This window comes from Melanotaenia boesemani, chromosome 9 (assembly GCF_017639745.1).
Source record: "Melanotaenia boesemani isolate fMelBoe1 chromosome 9, fMelBoe1.pri, whole genome shotgun sequence".
In the NCBI taxonomy this organism is placed as follows: Eukaryota; Metazoa; Chordata; class Actinopteri; order Atheriniformes; family Melanotaeniidae; genus Melanotaenia; species Melanotaenia boesemani.
Genome location: NC_055690.1, coordinates 17,875,888 through 17,894,632, shown reverse-complemented (window position 1 = coordinate 17,894,632; position 18,745 = coordinate 17,875,888). Strand labels below are relative to the sequence as shown.

At 40.6% G+C, this 18,745-nt stretch overlaps 2 protein-coding genes across 2 annotated transcripts; both read left to right on the top strand.

The window, feature by feature from the left end:
- The first annotated feature begins 3,840 nt into the window (after nucleotides 1-3,840).
- On the top strand, nucleotides 3,841-7,055 carry LOC121646656 (extracellular calcium-sensing receptor-like). Its single transcript, XM_041995777.1, has 6 exons — nucleotides 3,841-4,019; nucleotides 4,105-4,393; nucleotides 4,676-5,473; nucleotides 5,563-5,790; nucleotides 5,928-6,051; nucleotides 6,145-7,055. The coding sequence occupies exons 1-6, from the start codon at nucleotides 3,841-3,843 to the stop codon at nucleotides 7,053-7,055; spliced, it is 2,529 nt and encodes an 842-aa protein (XP_041851711.1).
- A 7,663-nt stretch (nucleotides 7,056-14,718) lies between these two features.
- Nucleotides 14,719-17,903, top strand: LOC121645987 (extracellular calcium-sensing receptor-like). The gene is made up of 6 exons (XM_041994820.1): nucleotides 14,719-14,939; nucleotides 15,018-15,306; nucleotides 15,531-16,328; nucleotides 16,418-16,645; nucleotides 16,788-16,911; nucleotides 17,005-17,903. Exons 1-6 carry the CDS (start codon nucleotides 14,719-14,721, stop codon nucleotides 17,901-17,903), a joined length of 2,559 nt encoding a protein of 852 aa, XP_041850754.1.
- Nucleotides 17,904-18,745: the final 842 nt, after the last annotated feature.

Below are 18,745 nucleotides of genomic sequence, written 5' to 3'. Positions count from 1 at the left end.
TCCTTTCTGTTTCTGAAATATCCCACATTTTTTCATTGTTTTGTTTTATCCTTAGTGCTCTTATATTGTTTGCGTGTGCATTTGTAAATAATTGTGCATTGTATCATTCCAATTATCTTTATCTATATAAAATATTATCTTAGTCCTGATATTAAAATATTTATGTAATGAATTTTAACTTTCAATTATTTTAAAATGTTCTTTTATACTTATTGTGGTTGGTAAATAAAAAAGAGCATAATTATTTTTTTGGTTATTATGAATAAAAAAAAAAATTAAATAAAAATAAACTGCATGGTTGTGTGTCTCTGAAATCTTGTAGTGTGCACATGTTGATTAGTCTAAAGAGATACTGTATAGTAATAGCTTGACAATTTTACACAGCATCCTAGCTGTTCATAGGGGTGCTCTCCTCTGGACAGAGATCTCTGATGTTGTTTATGGGATCTGTTGGAGCCACTCTCTCTGTTTTGGGGTCATGGATCTGAGTGCTACAACTACAACTGCCCTTTCCTCTCCACATCATTTCTATTTCCTCTTTTTTATCACTGGCATTCAAGCTTTTTATGATCCTACTTGATGTTGCTGTTACTTGGTAGAACTATCACTTTCACTACTGCCTCCACCAGTAGTTTGTCAACCACCACCAGATCCCACAGGACCTCTGCCCTCTCTTTTTTCACCATCTTTGGGGTATCACTCACTTTACTTTGGAGTACTTCGGGGACTTCCAAACTGTTTTTGGTCCAGCTTGATTATGTGTGCTGTACCTGCCTGTATCGTACACACTACTGCTATGTTCTGGACCGTCTTTTTTTGCACCCTGTACCTGGCATCCTGTCTTTGAAATGTAAATTAATAGTAATGGACATCATTAGCACAACACTTTAGGAACTTTCCACCTGTCATTTGTGTGCATTTTATACTTTTGGTGCATAATTAAAATAGCATGACTAATTGTCAAGGTAAAAGTGTCATCCTACTGCTACAAAAAAAACAAACAAAAAAAAAAAAAACAAAAACACGTAGCATAAGTGGACATACAATGTCAATCCTGTTTAATGAGAATAGATGGGTCTGTTGTGGTTTAGCAGTCATGATTAGTGCCTCTGTACTGTCTTTTCAACCAGACTTTCATAAATTTTAAAATATTACATATAGTAACAGTTTGGCTACAGTTGTAATACTAAAAAGGGGGTACCTTTTTATTTAAAATAATGTAGTTGATTATCTCATGATAGAAAAAACAAACTAAAAAAAAAAAAAAAAAAACTACAATTGTCTGACTGTCCCACTCCCAGCATTCATACAGGGCTATCTCACCAACTGTCTACATGGTGATAGTATTTGTATTTCCAAACTGTTAACAATTTATGAGAAAGATCTAAAAATAATGAAGCCATCATCCCATGTTGTGTCAGCCAAGTTAAATTGCTGATACAACAAGGGATTTGGATCAAAGTTTTTCTCGTTATCAATTAAGCATAAAAGTCATTGACCTCTTGGAAGATGCAGATTTTTTCCTGCACCACTGCTTGAACAAAGTGTCTTCTAAAAATGCCATTAGATTAAAGAGTTCATTTTTAGTTCATCTTCAACCCAAATAGTTCCAGCTAGCTCATCTTTAATAATACCAGCCCATACCAGTATCCCACCTCCACCTTGCTGGCATCTGAGTCGAAGTGGAGCTCTGTGCTCATTACAGATCCACACAGGAGTCTGTCTATCTGGTCCTTCAAGAGTTACTCTCATCTCATCAATCAATAAAACCTTAGAAAACTCTTTCTTCAAATATTTCTTGGCCCAGTCTTGACGTTTCAGATGTGTCCTGTTCAGTGGTGATTAGGTTTCAGCCTTCCTTACCTTGGCCATGTCTCTGCGCACTGAACACGTTGTACTTCTGGAAACTCCAGGGAGGTTGCAGTTCTGGAATATGACTGCGCTGGAGGATAATGGGTTCCTGGTAGCTTCATGTTTGATTCTTTTCAAATTTTTTGCATTTACTATTTGTCTTTTTTTTTTTCCAACACATTTCTTGCGACACTGTTGACTATTTACAACAAAAAGTTTGATGGTTTTGTGATCATGCCCTAGGCCCTAGGCCCTAGGCAATTTCAAGAGTGCTGCATCCCTTTGAAAGACTTTTTACAATTGACATTTCAGAGTCAGTTAAATCGCTGTTTTTGGCCCATTTTTCCAGAGGAAAAGAAGCTGACTAATAATTATGCACACCTTTAATATAGGTTATTGATCTCCTCAGGTTACACACCCTTGTTAGACGAATACACATCACTTTGTATGCTTAAATCCAATAAGCATTCAAGTTTATAGAGCTTGGAATTAAAGAAAATGTATAAAAATGATGATATGGTCAAAATACTCACTTGCCTAATAATTATGCACACAGTATAGTGATTAAATTTTACCCTTTAGGCATCAGAGTTTTTAAAATTTTTAGGGCATACTGTCAATAAGACAAAATGTTAAATATGAACTAAAGTTTATAATGGCAGTAAAATTACTCAGTGTTCAGGAGGTGTTCAGATGTTAGAGTTATTGACGGTTGTATACAGCCAACTGTCAATGGCAGAGGCAGCTGATTGCTTATGACAGATCCACATGTCTGCCATCTAGCTAGGAAAAATGGTAACTAACCTGGTGCTTGTTACAACTTTGCGACTTTGGCACCTAAAGGGTTAACTCACTAAATGCTGAAAAGAAATTTTCAAAAGATCTGATGCAATTACTAGTTTAAAGATGCACTACGTAACTTCCTCTGCATTCCAGGCTTGTTTGATGACATGCATCTCTGGGGCCTTTGCTTCCCAGCAGTGTCCTGAGGCTAAGAAATCACACTATGCATCTTTGCAATCCGGGACACCACGCACTGCTTTACACACTGTTTGACACGCAAGCAGGTCGATATAAACACACCGGCCATTTTGAACATGCATTGTGGCTAAGTCAGAAAAGCAACACAAGAATACAAAATCAGAGGAAAAGAATAAGAGAGAAGGGACGGTGCAAGAGATAAGACAAAAGTCAAAATAAGATTGCCTTTTACTAGCTGGAGAGAGATCATAGTACAGTTAGAATTCAAGATGGATGTTAAATTAGCCGTTGATAAGGGGCGCATTACTAAGATCTGGAATCTGGAAAAGTTTTGTAGTGCTTCTTTAAGTTCTTTTTTCTTATATTGTCATATACTTGCTGCTATTTTCCTGTTGTGAGTCAGACTGATGGATTAGCTCAAAAAAAAAAAAAAAAAAAAAAAAAAAAAAAATCAGCGCAGTTCCCCCTAAATCAGTTCTAATCAGAGCCCTGATACACTAGTTCTTGGTATCTAATATTTCACAGTAGAAAAAGAACCACAACGGAGTTTCATTGTCTTAATTGTTAAGAATATTGTTTTAATTACTCAGAACCTAAAATCATGAGAAATGTTTATTGCTTCTGATGCAGCACCAGCTTATGTGTCAGGGCCTAATTATCACCTAGGCACAACACAAGAAATGTCCCACTTTACAGAAAGATTTCCTCAGCAACAAAGATGCAAATACAGTATGTGTTAATGACAGGTATTCTTCTCATGATATCTTCCTGCAAATTATCAATGGCTTCGTCTGCAAAAAAAAAAAAAAAAAAAACGGTCTAAAAGGAAACAGAAGCAGTCTGACATCATCATCTCACTGCGATTTGATAAGAGGACTTCAGTCATCATTGTGTGGAGAAATATAAAGCTCTGCCAGTAACAGGAGACACATATTTTGATCACTGACAGAGGACATCATTACATAAAATATGTATGACTGCATCTGTGTGATGTTCTTTTCGGTTATCATGGGATCCTTAGTAGCAGATGATGACACTGCTTCATGTGAGATACTGGGGAGTGCTGAGTTTCCTCTGCTTTCTAAGAAGGGTGATATTACTATTGGAGGAGCTTTCTCCATTCATGACTATATGTCAAAGCCTTTGTATTCTTTGACTGATACTCCACCGTCTCCTAAATGCTCCAGGTACTGATGGCTTTTGCTCTGTTACATTTCTGATATTGTCTCAAATGAAAAGAATATCATAAAACTCTGATCCTTTCTTTTTCAGGATAAATTTAAGAGAATTTCGTTTTGCTCAAACAATGATATTTGCAATTGAGGAGATCAACAACAGCAGCTTTCTACTTCCTAACATCTCGGTTGGTTACAAGATATTTGACAGCTGTGGTTCAACGCTTGCTTCGACACATGCAGTGATGGGTCTAATAAATGGAGATGAAAGAATTATGGGAAAAACCTGCTCTGGTCAGTCTTCTGTCCATGCAATCATTGGATCCTCGGAGTCATCAACAACCATTGTAATGCTACAAATTGCAGGGATTTTCCAAATACCAATGGTAAATATTTATGATATCTGGGAACTTTTTCTAAATGGCTTAAAACTCATCAGAAATTCTTGTTAATAACCAACTTATAAAGTAACTGCAGAAAGTAATGTCTGGTGCTGTTATGGTTATTTTTAAGCTTATGCCAATTAGAAAAAGGAAGTATAGGTTTCCATAGATGATATTTATTTATATCAAATTCTGAATATTTCTAATATTGTAAACTTGTGTCATCTCTGTAAACTCAAAATTAATTTTTTTTCTGCTTGTTTCTCTCCTGTTCTTTTCGATCAGATCAGCCACTTTGCAACATGTGCTTGTCTCAGTAACAGAAAGGAGTACCCATCTTTTTTCAGAACCATCCCCAGTGACTATTACCAGAGCAGAGCCCTGGCTAAACTTGTAAAGCACTTTGGGTGGACATGGGTCGGGGCAGTGAGAAGTGACAATGACTATGGAAATAATGGAATGGCAACATTTATTTCAGCTGCAAGTCAGGAGGGTGTTTGTGTTGAGTATTCTGAGGCCATTTCAAGGACTGGTTCCAGGGAACAGGTTGAGAGGGTGGTCAACGTGATCCGTAAAGGCACAGCAACAGTTTTAGTTGCTTTTCTTGCTCTGGTTGAGATGGATATTCTGCTTGAAGAAGCTCTGAGGCAGAATCTGACTGGGCTGCAATGGGTGGGTAGTGAATCCTGGATTACATCAGGACATCTGGCCAAAACAAAGTATTCTGACATACTGACAGGGTCTCTGGGTTTTGCCATCAGAAAAGCCAAAATTACAGGTTTGCGAGAATTTCTTTTACAGGTTAACCCGAATCAGGAACCTCAGAACAACCTGCTCAGAGAGTTCTGGGAAGTAACATTTGGCTGCAGCTTCCAGTCAAGTCTGGACAACATAAAGCAATGCTCTGGCTCTGAGAGACTACAGGACATAAACAATCCCTTCACAGATGTATCAGAACTAAGAATATCTAACAATGTGTATAAGGCTGTGTATGCTGTAGCTCATGCTATACATAGCATGGTCAAATGTGGTGAGGCAGTCAATCAGTCATGTAATGTGAAGGATCATTTAGAGCCAAAGCAGGTAAGAGATTAGACTCATAACATGTGTAAAACATGTAAATGATGTGCAGTTCCCTTTATGTCTACCAGTGCACTCCTCTGTATTTGTAGGTTGTGAAACACCTCCAGGATGTGAATTTTACAATTCGTTCAGGAGAGAGAGTGCATTTTGATGGAAAAGGAGACCCTGCAGCAGCTTATGAGCTGGTGAACTGGCAGAGAACCCCGCAGGGTGATACTGTGTTTGTGGCTATAGGGAGCTATGATGCTTCACTACCAAATGGAAAACAGTTTACCATGAATGGTGTTAACATAACATGGGCTGCAGATTCTCCACAGGTACCAACCAAATTTTCACTTTTGGTGCAGATAAATGTGCACAATCCAGGCCAAAAGCTTGAATTTAATCTATTTGAAAAAAAAAATCTGAATAATTGGATCAGCAAACTGATACCTAAAATGTGCTAATTTTACAGAGGCCACTATCTGTCTGCAGTGAGAGTTGTCGGGCAGGTTTCAGACAGGCTATGATTATAGGTAAACCTCTCTGCTGTTTCTCCTGCGTTGCCTGTACAGCTGGGGAGATCAGCAACTCCAGCAGTGAGTAAAACATTTACTTCAATGTTCTTACATCTTAAATCCAATTAAATCTCACAAATTTGAATAGAAACATGTTTGATGTTTCTCATTCAGATTCTGCAGAGTGTTCACGCTGTCCGCTTGAGTTCTGGTCAAATGAAGATCACAGCAAGTGTGTTCCAAAGGTGATGGAGTTCCTATCTTATGGAGAAACCATGGGGGCCCTCCTTGCTGCTTTCTCCCTATTTGGAGCTACCTTAACACTGGTGGTCTTTTGTATCTTCTTTCAGTTCCGTCACACACCTCTTGTCAAAGCCAGTAACTCTGAGCTGAGCTTCCTGCTGCTCTTCTCCCTGACTCTATGTTTCCTGTGTTCTCTGACCTTCATCGGCCAACCCACTGATTGGTCCTGCATGCTACGCCACACGGCTTTTGGCATAACCTTTGCTCTGTGTATATCATGTATATTGGCTAAAACTATAACAGTGCTGATGGCTTTCAAGGCTACCAGGCTAAGAAACACAGCCCTTCAATGTTCTGCTCCACTTCAGAGAACAAGTGTTCTTGGCTGTACTTTACTGCAGGTACTGGTTTGTGTGGTGTGGTTAACTTTGGCCCCTCCATTTCCACACAAAAATACAGCTTATGCTTCTGACAGGATTATACTAGAGTGTGATTTAGGTTCACCTGTAGGATTTTGGGCTGTGTTGGGGTATGTCGGACTCCTGGCAGTGCTATGCTTTGTCCTTGCTTTTCTGGCTCGAAAGCTGCCTGATAATTTTAACGAGGCCAAATTAATCACCTTCAGCATGTTGATATTCAGCGCAGTCTGGGTCACGTTTATCCCAGCATATGTCAGCTCTCCAGGGAAGTTTACAGTAGCTGTAGAGATCTTTGCCATTCTGGCCTCAAGCTTTGGGTTGCTTTTCTGCATATTTGCTCCTAAATGTTATATTTTACTACTGAAACCAGAGAGAAATACTAAAAACCACATGATGGGGAGAGACCAGTTAAAGCCACTATAAAGGGGTCTATAAGGTATTAAGATTAAAGTGTCTGCATTTTTTAATTTGGTCATTAAACTCTCCTTCTGCTTCTGATTTACAAAAGATGTGGGTTGCAGACAATTAAAAAAGTAAGTATGAGAAGTGCATTTGCAAACTCAGCATTGGAGCACAATAACAAATAGCAGACTTCATGCATAAGAAATGCATAGACCTCATGTAGTATTCAGGAAAAGAGAAAGAAAGAGTGTCTGGAAGCCGGACAGGACACCTTGTGGCGGAGATGTGTACTGCAGCCCTGCTCAGTTGTTTTTCCTTAGATTCAGTAGCAGCAGTAGCAGAGTGAGTTAACAGTTATCGAGACAATTACACTTGTGCAGCGTGAATTGACCGTGCATTCATGAATAACTTGTAAGTATTGAGATACCAGACAGATCGAGTTTTCTTTATTTTCTCATAATTATTGTAAATATAACATATATGCGAGTCAATGTCTTTTCCAGTATTCTGTAAGCAGCTAATCATGGCATTGTTAGCAGGCTATTAGCATGTAGCTGTATGCTTATCTGCGAGCATATTTAGCAGTTATTGTCAATCGAGGAATTCATTGCTTCGCGTTAATACTCCGTACTGTTCAGATGTTCTGTAATAGTCATATTAATGATGTAGGTGTGACGGGAGAAAGTAGCTAATCGCCACGCCTATGTATATTTGAGTTAATATTGCGGATTCCTCCTCTTTAGCTTAGTCCTTCAAGGAACTGTGTAAAGCTTTCTTTAATTCGGTCTCAATATGTTTTCTGTTGCAGACCACACACACACATACACCTCCAAGCTCAACTACTTCACGCTCATGTTCTGTGCATCTATGTCGGTGAATAAAACGAGTTGAATGACATCTCTTCTCTGGAGCCTGATTCTTTGACCGGGATCAAATTCATATTGTTACCACCTCAACCAGCATTACAGCTTAATGTGGAAACCCTTTGCCACAAAGAGATACGCAGGGTAGTGGGAAAAGAGAGTGGGATTCAGCTGGCACATGTAATTCTGTCCTTCTGCTCTCTTATTTAAGTTTAAGTAAAATAGCAAGAATTAAACATTTCCTTTATGCAAGGTTGACATGTACTATTTCCATAGAAAAATGTCAAAATCCACTTTCACCCTCCTGTTATGTTACTGGTCAAATTGACCCGTTTTAAAGTTTGGAGATCTAAGAAAAATAGTTAAAAGTGTTTTTTCAGTATAAAACTTCTTCTGCTTGCATTATTTAGTGTAATTAACATATAAATTGAAAAAAAATGGTTCATCTCGCCTATTTGCAACCACCCCCTGCATGTTGATATCACATAGATACTGTTTGGGTCAATTTGACCCAGCAGTCACCGGAAATAAAAGGGTGTCAAAAATGTCAGACTATTTCTTTCTTTGCAACTGTGAGACATATTTCACCCCATTCACACACACACACACACACACACACACACACACACACACACACACACACACACACACACACACACACACAGGTGCATGTGTTATGACTTTTGACGGGAATCATTTATGTTCTTGCGGGAAAACTCCACCCACATTCAGTGGACGCTCAACAGGGCAGGGGCAAAAACACATAAAGGATTCTGTCGTGGAAATTTCACCGGACAAGGATCACACACTGGACGAGAATATAGCAAGGATGTTTAATTAAGAGCTGCAGCAATGGGAATCACATAGTCAAACAGCTTTGGCTGGGCGAGTCCGAAGTCAGACTCTACGACACAGATAGTTATACCCCTGTTGTGGTTAAGCAAAACACGACAGTCTGATTTCAATATCAACAACTCATCGGAATAACAGAAGTTGACCTTCACTTCTACTCAAGTAAAGGCGAGTGAGGATGCTATTCACAGAAGTGAAGAGGTCTCAGTCCGATTCAAACTGAGTTCACTCACCCATCTGCATAGGGTGAAAAAACCCCACATACGAGACATGCAAAAACAGGTCTATTATAAGATGTTTCATACTTCTGCAATTTTAAGCTTGCAGTGACAAAAACAACTTTCATAATCAGTCATTACACAAACACAAACTTTTTCCAAATGTCATAAGCACAGCAACATATGCTCTGAAATAAAGATATGAACTTAAATGAACTTATACTAACTGTAATTTTCTATTACAGAGTCCTTCAAACATTACCCCTCCTTTACATCATGTGCGTGTGCGCCACGTTACGGCTGCACCACGGTTTTGTTCTGACCTCTGTGGTGTGGCAATTTTAACCGGGAGCATGTCAGGCATGGAGCGTCCACAAGTGTGGTCCACCTAGAACGATCTGCGAGATCACAAAATCACAGGAGGAGTGGAGAACTGTGGAGTGGAGAATGCAGTTAACTGCAAAATTGATGCGTTCTGGGTGTGTGAAGTGTCAAAAATAGACTCGGCGTGCAAATTTAGCGGAGCACCGCGACAATGCGCTTCTGGGACACTTCTGATACACGCTGCATTTGGAAACCAAACCATTGACTAAAATGGCTGCAAATAGCAGCTGAGGCCGAGGCACGGCCGTAACGTGCCGCACACATCCCGTGTAAAACGGGGTTACACTCTGTCAGGCTACATTTGGCTCCCCATCAATTTTTACTCATTTATAAATTGCCATTGTTTGATAGCAGTGTAACAGAAATAGACATTAAATGTAAATGGGCATCACATTTACAGCTGTTTGTAGTTGCTGAATCGCTCAGATGTTTAGCTTTATTAGAATCTGCCAAACTCCTGGCTCATCATATTTTACTCTGACTTAGAAAACAATGTGGAAATGCACACTGGAAAAAAAAAAAAGTTTCAGAATTCTTAAGCACAATTAACTTTGTATAAACGTCCATTTCAAGCCAAGGTGTAATCTTTCCTCCGTCTTAGTTTGTTGCCTGAACCTATACAAGTGATTACAGAAACGTGAAAGTAATTATCCTAAAATTAAAATATAAAGTCAAATAATTTGAAATAAAATGGTTTTAAAAATCAAACCTAAGTTCACAGTGGAAAACAAAACAGTGGAAAATGTGTCCCTCTCCCAAGTTTTTGAAACATGCTATTTGCTTTATATTCATAGTTAATCTAAATTTGTCATTAAACAGCTAACCTTAATTTCAGTCTCAACATTCCGTGTTTTATCTTTTCAGTGTTTTAAATCAATACATGGTTTAAATAATTTGAAAACGAGTTTAGTTCATATTTTCTGAATTTACCTGCTAATCTCAGAAGAGCTCTTCTCCAGATTTGTTGAGCAACTCCATTAAGTATCAGATGACAACGCTCCTGCCTTCAACATTTTGCTAAAAAAAAGATAAAAGAGATTTTAACTTTGAGAAGGAAATGAAGCATCGTGTATACAAATATAACTGAAACAGACACTAAATGTAAATGTACATCACATTTACTGCTTGTTGTTTTTTTAGGGTAATGTTCTCACACAAAAAGAAAACAAAAAAAAAAAAAAAAAAAAAAGCTGAAGGACAGTGAAGGAAGATCCGCCATCCTGAACAGTTTCAATCACCTCTTGGGGCAGCAACAGAAATGACAGTCATCAACTGAAAACTCAAATTTAAGGCAATCATTTTGTCCAGCACTTTAATCAAATGGCAAAAGATACACTTAGTTACTACATAATAATTTTTTTTTTTAACAGCGCTGTAGGAGATGGCTGCCTTACCAGTGTCTCTTACTCACCCAAGTGTTTCTTACTTTCTTTCTTTCTTATCGTTTTATTCCTTATTTTATATATATACATATCCTATTGAAAATTTTGAACTCTAGCATGGCACTTGCACGTCATCTTGTTTATTCAAGAGAGGAACATTTTGCATTGAAGACTAATGTCGGAATGCAGCACAACGTACCGACAGAGCTGAGGAGGAAGTACAGAGGCTGCAAGTCAGGATCTAAGCTAAAGGCTGCTCGACAACGTTTTAAGCCAGTGATCCCCTCTGTACTAACGTCAACTCACTACCTAACAAGATGGACGAGCTGTTGGCACTGAACAATCAACGGAGTTATCGCGAGTGCAGCTTATACATCTTCACAGAGACATGGCTCACTGATGCGATACTGGATGCTAACGTGGATCTACCTGGTTTCACTGCTGTGAGAGCTGACAGAGACAGAACGCCTGCGGTAAGAGCAGAGGTGGGGGCTCATCATATATGTGAAGAAACGTTGGTGTTGCCCAGGACATGTCTCAGTGAAAAAGGAACTGTGTTGCCAGGACTTGGAACTGTTAGCCGTTAGTCTGCGGCCATATTACTTGCCGAGGGAGCTTAGTCACGTGATCGTGCTTTGTGTTTACATCCCGCCGAATGTGGAAGCATCAGCTGCCTGTGAGAAGATACACACAGTAACAGCAAGGCTGCAGATAAAGCAAGGCGTTTATGGTCATATCTGGGGATTTTAATCATGCTTCCCTGGACTCTAGCTTGGCCTCCTTCTTCCAGGCTGTAGACTGTCCCACAAGGAACAACAGAACAATAGACCTGCTGTACTCCAATGTGAAGGATGCCTACAGAGCCACCCCCCTCCCCCCACTTGGAAAGTCTGACCACAACCTGGTTCACCTACACCCTGGTCAAAAGGATGTCTAAAACCACACGCTCAATCAGGAAGTGGTCACCTGAGGCAGAGGATGCTCTGAGAGACTGCTTTGACATCACTGACTGGGATGTACTGCTGAGACAACATGGTGAGGACATAGAGGAGCAGACTCACTGTCTGACGGACTACATCAACTTCTCGCTGGACGTAGTCTCCCCCAATAAGACTGTCCATTGTTATCCAAATAACAAACCTTGGATAACACAAGATGTCAAAGCTGCCCTCAACAGGAAGAAGGTGGCTTTCATGAACCATGACAGGGAGGCAATGCAGTTAAAGTGGACAGTGGAAGAAGCAAACAGGCTGAACATCTTGTTTAACCGCTTTGACCAGCCCACGGTACCCCCTCCCCCACTGCAGCACACAACCTCCCTGATTTCATCCCCTGTGCAGCCCCCCTGCCAACCTTTACCCCTCCCCCCATCTCAACACCCTCCACACATAACAGCAGAACAGTTGAGGGGAGAATTGAGGAAGCTCCACCCATGGAAAGCAGCAGGCCTTGACAGAGTGCCTCCTTGTCTGCTTAGGACCTGAGCTGCTGAACTGGGGGAACCACTCCAGCATGTCTTCAACCACAGTCTACAGCTGGGGAAAGTGCCTACCCTGGGGAAAACATCCTGTATTGTTCCAGTTGCAAAGAAAAACCGCCCTGGTGAGCTGAACGATTACAGACCGGTGGCACTTACATCCCAGCTGATGAAGACGATGGAGCGGCTCATTCTCAATCTCCTCAAGCCCCAAGTGCAACAGGCCCAGGACCCCCTACAGTTTGACTATCGTGCAGGTGTGGGTGTGGAGGATGCTATTCTCTACCTCCTACACCTTGTCCAAGTACATCTGGATAAGGGGAGGGGCACAGTGAGGCTCCTCTTCTTGGATTTTTGAAGTGCCTTCAATACAATCCAGCCCCTGATGCTTCTGGACAAACTGAGTGAGATGCAGGTGGACCCCTGCTTGGTGTCCTGGATTGGTAACTACCTCACAGAGAGACCGCAGTACGTCAGGCTAAAGGACATCACATCTGACAGTGTTATTAGCAGCACAGGAGCACCCCAGGGGACGGTGCTGCCCCCCCTCCTCTTCACACTCTACACCTCAGGCTTCTGTTACAACTCAGAGCTGTGTCACATCCAGAAGTTTGCAGATGACACAGCCATCGTGGGGTGTATCAGGGATGATGGAGAGGATGAGTACAGGAATCTGGTCAGTGACTTTGTCACCTGGAGTCAGATGAACCATCTCCAGCTTAACACCTCAAAGACTAAGGAGCTGGTTATTGACTTCAGGAAGTCCAGCCCACAACCACGTCCAGTGACCATCAGGGACGACAAGGTGGAGATTGTAGACAACTACAGGTACCTCGGGTTGTGGCTGGATAACAAGCTGGACTGGACATGCTGTACAGATCACCTGTACAAGAAGGGCCAAAGCCCTCTGTACTTCCTGCAAAGACTGGGATCTTTCAACATCTGCAGGAAATGCCTGTGGATGTTCTATCAGTCTGCTAGTACGCTTTTTTATGCTGTTGTCTGCTGGGGGGGTAACATGACAAAAAGGTGTGCTAACAGGCTGGAAAAACTCATCAGGCGGGCGGGCTCTGGGGTTGGCATGAAGCTGGACTCCCTGGTGACAGTGGCAGAGAGGAGAACACTAAAAAAACTACTGGCTATTGTGAATGATGCCAGTCACCCTCTGCACACTCTCATCAGTGCACAGAGAAGCCTGACCAGCAACAGGCTGCTCCTCCCCAAGAGTAGGACCAACCGGCTCACAGACTCCTTTGTCCCCCGAGCCATCAAACTGTACAACTCTGCATTAGGCAGGAGGGGGAGAAGGAGGGGGGAGAGGGAGGTGTGCAGTCCGCCTGATACAACACATGCACAATAACCCATACAAACAGTTGCAATAACTTATACGTGCAATAAGTGAACTGGGAATCTGTACCACCTCTACTGTGTGCAATGCTTGTTTATATTATTTTATTTAACTTATCTTATTATTATTTATTGCATTCTATTTATACTTTTCTTGCACCTTATTGTCTCTATTTTACTTTATACCTGTATATATTATATCTTGTGCTTATCCTGCTTTACTGTTAGTGTTGTATTGCTGCTGGTACCCAAATTTCCCTGAGGACTCTCCAAAGGGATTAATAAAGTATTTCTTTTCTTTTCTATTCTATTCTGTTCTATTCTATAATTGAAGCAGTTTTATTTAAACAAATTATGCATAATAAAACTACTGCTGCATGGTGGACAAATACCAAAAACACCTTAGTGAACAACATATCCCATCCAATATAAAAGTTCGATAAAAACACTATTGAGCATAAGGAAAACATATGTTGTTGTCATAAAGACAATTCAAAAGTGTGATAAAGCAAACAGCTAATGTATGAACACCTGAGCAAAGCCCTCTTCCAGAGCTGACAAGGGAATACAGAGCTCAACTGGAGGATCGCGGATAGCAACACACATCCCCTTAAATAAAATACTAGTTTTATTTATCAATGTAAAATTTCTAATATTAATATGACCTGCTACACAAACAAATTAGGTCAGTGATTGAAATTGGGCATGACATAAACAGTTTTACTTTACAAGTGGATCCAGTTGCTTCAGGTGCAGCAATGACAGCCCGCAGGTAACTACTTTAACATTGTGTACATCTGTACAGTTTTCTTCTATTTTTAAGGTCTTAATTATCCCAAAATGGTACAGATTATATTGTACAGAAAAGTTTAAAAAATGCTGCGAAGAAGAAGGAAAAAAAGTCTACCTTCCTTTGTACTGATTTAGTAGTTTTCTGTACTTTTACATTACTGAATAATGTGATGGGTTTAATGAGACATAATTAAAAGAAAAAGCAGCTGACATCATCCTCCTACTGTGATCTGATTAGAGAACGTCAGCCATGATCATCTGCTGAAGATGTATAAAGCCTAATCTGTAAGAGGAAACATATTTTGGTCCACATTCAAAGAAGTCATTGCACATCAGAGGTTGGTGAGTGCATGTGTGTCACTGTAAAGTATGTATGACTGCATCTGTGTATTATTACTGTTTCCAGTTATTATGGGAGCCTTTGGAGCAGAGAGTGACACTGTGTTATGTAAGATGCTGGGGAACCCTGAGTTTCCTCTTCTGTCTAAGGAGGGTGAAATAATTATTGGAGGAGCTTTTTCAATTCATAGCCAAATTTCAAAGCCTTTACTGTCCTTGAATGATACTCCAGAACCTGTCATCTGTTCCAGGTATTGAACATATTTGCTCTATTTTTTATAAGTTTTAGACGTAAAAAGAAGTGCAAAAACTCAAACTTCTCTTTCTAGGATAAATTTAAGAGAATTTCGCTTTGCTCAAACAATGATTTTTGCCATTGAGGAGATCAACAACAGCAGTTCTCTGCTGCCTAACATCTCAGTTGGTTATAAGATATTTGACAGCTGTGCTTCAACACTTTCTTCAACACGTGCGGTAATGGGTTTAATGAATGGACAGGAAAGGACTTTTGGAAAAACCTGCTCTGGTCAGTCTTCTGTTCATGCTGTTGTTGGAACATCTGAGTCATCCACAACGATTGTAATGCTACAAATTTCAGGGATTTTCCAAATACCACTGGTAAATATTTATTGTTATTGTCTATCATGTATGTGTTGTGATTCTTCAGAAGTAATAATCAAGTTAATATTTAAAACTCATGCAGACAAATATTGTATTATATTAATACAATAACCAAAAGACAAAAAAAAAACAAACAAAAAAAAAAAAAAAATCCCACAACAATGTTTATTTTAATGCATGGGTGTCCATCTACTTGTTTCTCTCCTGTTCTTTTCAATCAGATCAGCCACTTTGCAACATGTGCTTGTCTCAGTAACAGAAAGGAGTACCCATCTTTTTTCAGAACCATCCCCAGTGATTATTACCAGAGCAGAGCCCTGGCTAAACTTGTAAAGCACTTTGGATGGACATGGGTCGGGGCAGTGAGAAGTGACAATGACTATGGAAATAATGGAATGGCAACATTTATTTCAGCTGCAAGTCAGGAGGGTGTTTGTGTTGAGTATTCTGAGGCCATTTCAAGGACTGGTTCCAGGGAACAGGTTGAGAGGGTGGTCAACGTGATCCGTAAAGGTACAGCAACAGTTTTAGTTGCTTTTCTTGCTTATGATGAAATGGATGTTCTGCTTGAAGAAGCTCTGAGGCAGAATCTGACTGGGCTGCAATGGGTGGGTAGTGAATCCTGGATTACATCAGGACATCTGGCCAAAACAAAGTATTCTGACATACTGACAGGGTCTCTGGGCTTTGCCATCAGAAAAGCCAAAATTACAGGTTTGCGAGAATTTCTTTTACAGGTTAACCCGAATCAGGAACCTCAGAACAACCTGCTCAGAGAGTTCTGGGAAGTAACATTTGGCTGCAGCTTCCAGTCAAGTCTGGACAACATAAAGCAATGCTCTGGCTCTGAGAGACTACAGGACATAAACAATCCCTTCACAGATGTATCAGAACTAAGAATATCTAACAATGTGTATAAGGCTGTGTATGCTGTAGCTCATGCTATACATAGCATGGTCAAATGTGGTGAGGCAGTCAATCAGTCATGTAATGTGAAGGATCATTTAGAGCCAAAGCAGGTAAGAGATTAGTCTCATAACATGTGTAAAACATGTAAATGATGTGCAGTTCCCTTTATGTCTACCAGTGCACTCCTCTGTATTTGTAGGTTGTGAAACACCTCCAGGATGTGAATTTTACAATTCGTTCAGGAGAGAGAGTGCATTTTGATGGAAAAGGAGACCCTGCAGCAGCTTATGAGCTGGTGAACTGGCAGAGAACCCCACAGGGTGATACTGTGTTTGTGGCTATAGGGAGCTATGATGCTTCACTACCAAATGGAAAACAGTTTACCATGAATGGTGTTAACATAACATGGGCTGCAGATTCTCCACAGGTACCAACCAAATTTTCACTTTTGGTGCAGATTAATGCGTACAATCCAGGCCAAAAGCTTGAATTTAATTTAATTGAAAAAAAAAAAAAAATCTGAATAATTGGATCAGCAAACTGATGCCTAAATTGTGCTAATTTTACAGAGGCCACTATCTGTCTGCAGTGAGAGTTGTCTGGCAGGTTTCAGACAGGCTATGATTAAAGGCAAACCTCTCTGCTGTTTCTCCTGCGTTGCCTGTACAGCTGGGGAGATCAGCAACTCCAGCAGTGAGTAAAACATTTACTTCAATGTTCTTACATCTTAAATCCAATTAAATCTCACAAATTTGAATATAAACATGTTTGATGTTTCTCATTCAGATTCTGCAGAGTGTTCACGCTGTCCGCTTGAGTTCTGGTCAAATGAAGATCACAGCAAGTGTGTTCCAAAGGTGATGGAGTTCCTGTCTTATGGAGAAACCATGGGGGCCCTCCTTGCTGCTTTCTCCCTATTTGGAGCTACCTTAACACTGGTGGTCTTTTGTATCTTCTTTCAGTTCCGTCACACACCTCTTGTCAAAGCCAGTAACTCTGAGCTGAGCTTCCTGCTGCTCTTCTCCCTGACTCTATGTTTCCTGTGTTCTCTGACCTTCATCGGCCAACCCACTGATTGGTCCTGCATGCTACGCCACACGGCTTTTGGCATAACCTTTGCTCTGTGTATATCATGTATATTGGCTAAAACTATAACAGTGCTGATGGCCTTTAAGGCTACCAGGCCAGGAAACACAGCCCTTCAATGTTCTGCTCCACTTCAGAGAACAAGTGTTCTTGGCTGTACTTTACTGCAGGTACTGGTTTGTGTGGTGTGGTTAACTTTGGCCCCTCCATTTCCACACAAAAATACAGCTTCTGCCTCTGACAGGATTATACTAGAGTGTGATTTAGGTTCACCTGTAGGATTTTGGGTTGTGTTGGGATATATCGGACTCCTGGCAGTGCTATGCTTTGTCCTTGCTTTTCTGGCTCGAAAGCTGCCTGATAATTTTAACGAGGCTAAATTAATTACCTTTAGCATGTTGATATTCAGCGCAGTCTGGGTCACGTTTATCCCAGCATATGTCAGCTCTCCAGGGAAGTTTACAGTAGCTGTAGAGATCTTTGCCATTCTGGCCTCAAGCTTTGGGTTGCTTTTCTGTATATTTGCTCCTAAATGTTATATTTTACTACTGAAACCAGAGAGAAATACTAAAAACCACATGATGGGGAGAGACCAGTAAAAACACTATAAGGGTGTATATCTAGTTCTACAGTCATTTAGCAGATGCTTTTAGCCACAGATACTTACAGTAGCAGTAGCATTAAGGGTCTTGCCTAAGACCCAACTGGAAGATATTAACCCATTGTACTATGTCCCCTGTGGGACTCAGACTCTGGTCTCCCACGTGGGAGGCAGATTCCCTGCTAACCAAGCTATCCAGCCGTAGAACTTTTTTCTTTCACTTTATTCATCCCAATTGAGAAATCCATTGTCGTTTTTAACCCATCTTTAGATGTAACAGAGAGCAGTGAGCGGCCATGTTTCAGCACCAGGGAAGCAATCGGGAGTGGTTAAGGGCCTTGCAGTGGCTCACTCTGGTTGGTTACTTCTGAACCTGAGTTCTCCAGACCCAAAACCACCTCTGTAACCACAAGGATACCGCTCCCCTTTGAGGTTGCAGTTAAAATGTTTGAATTTCTGTTGCAACAGGAATACAGGAATACAAACAGTTTTCCAGGAATTTATATGGCAATTGCCGGGTGGCAACTTGGGGTTCAGTCTTGCTCAAGGACACTTTCGCATGTAGTCTGGGGAAGCCTGGAATCGATCCACTGACTTTCTGGTTGGTAGATAACTGCTCTTCCTCCTGAACTACAGCTGCCCATACAACCCTGCAACTGATTAGTTTAAGTAGGGTTTTAGGGGGTGGGATGGTGGTGGGGGTTAGCTTCAGAATAGTAATCATCTTGATTGTCATTCCTTATAAATAATAAATAAATAAATAAATAAAAACAGCACAAAAAAACTACTTTTGAAAGTTTTGTTGCACACTTACTGTACAAAAGAATACATTAAAACCAT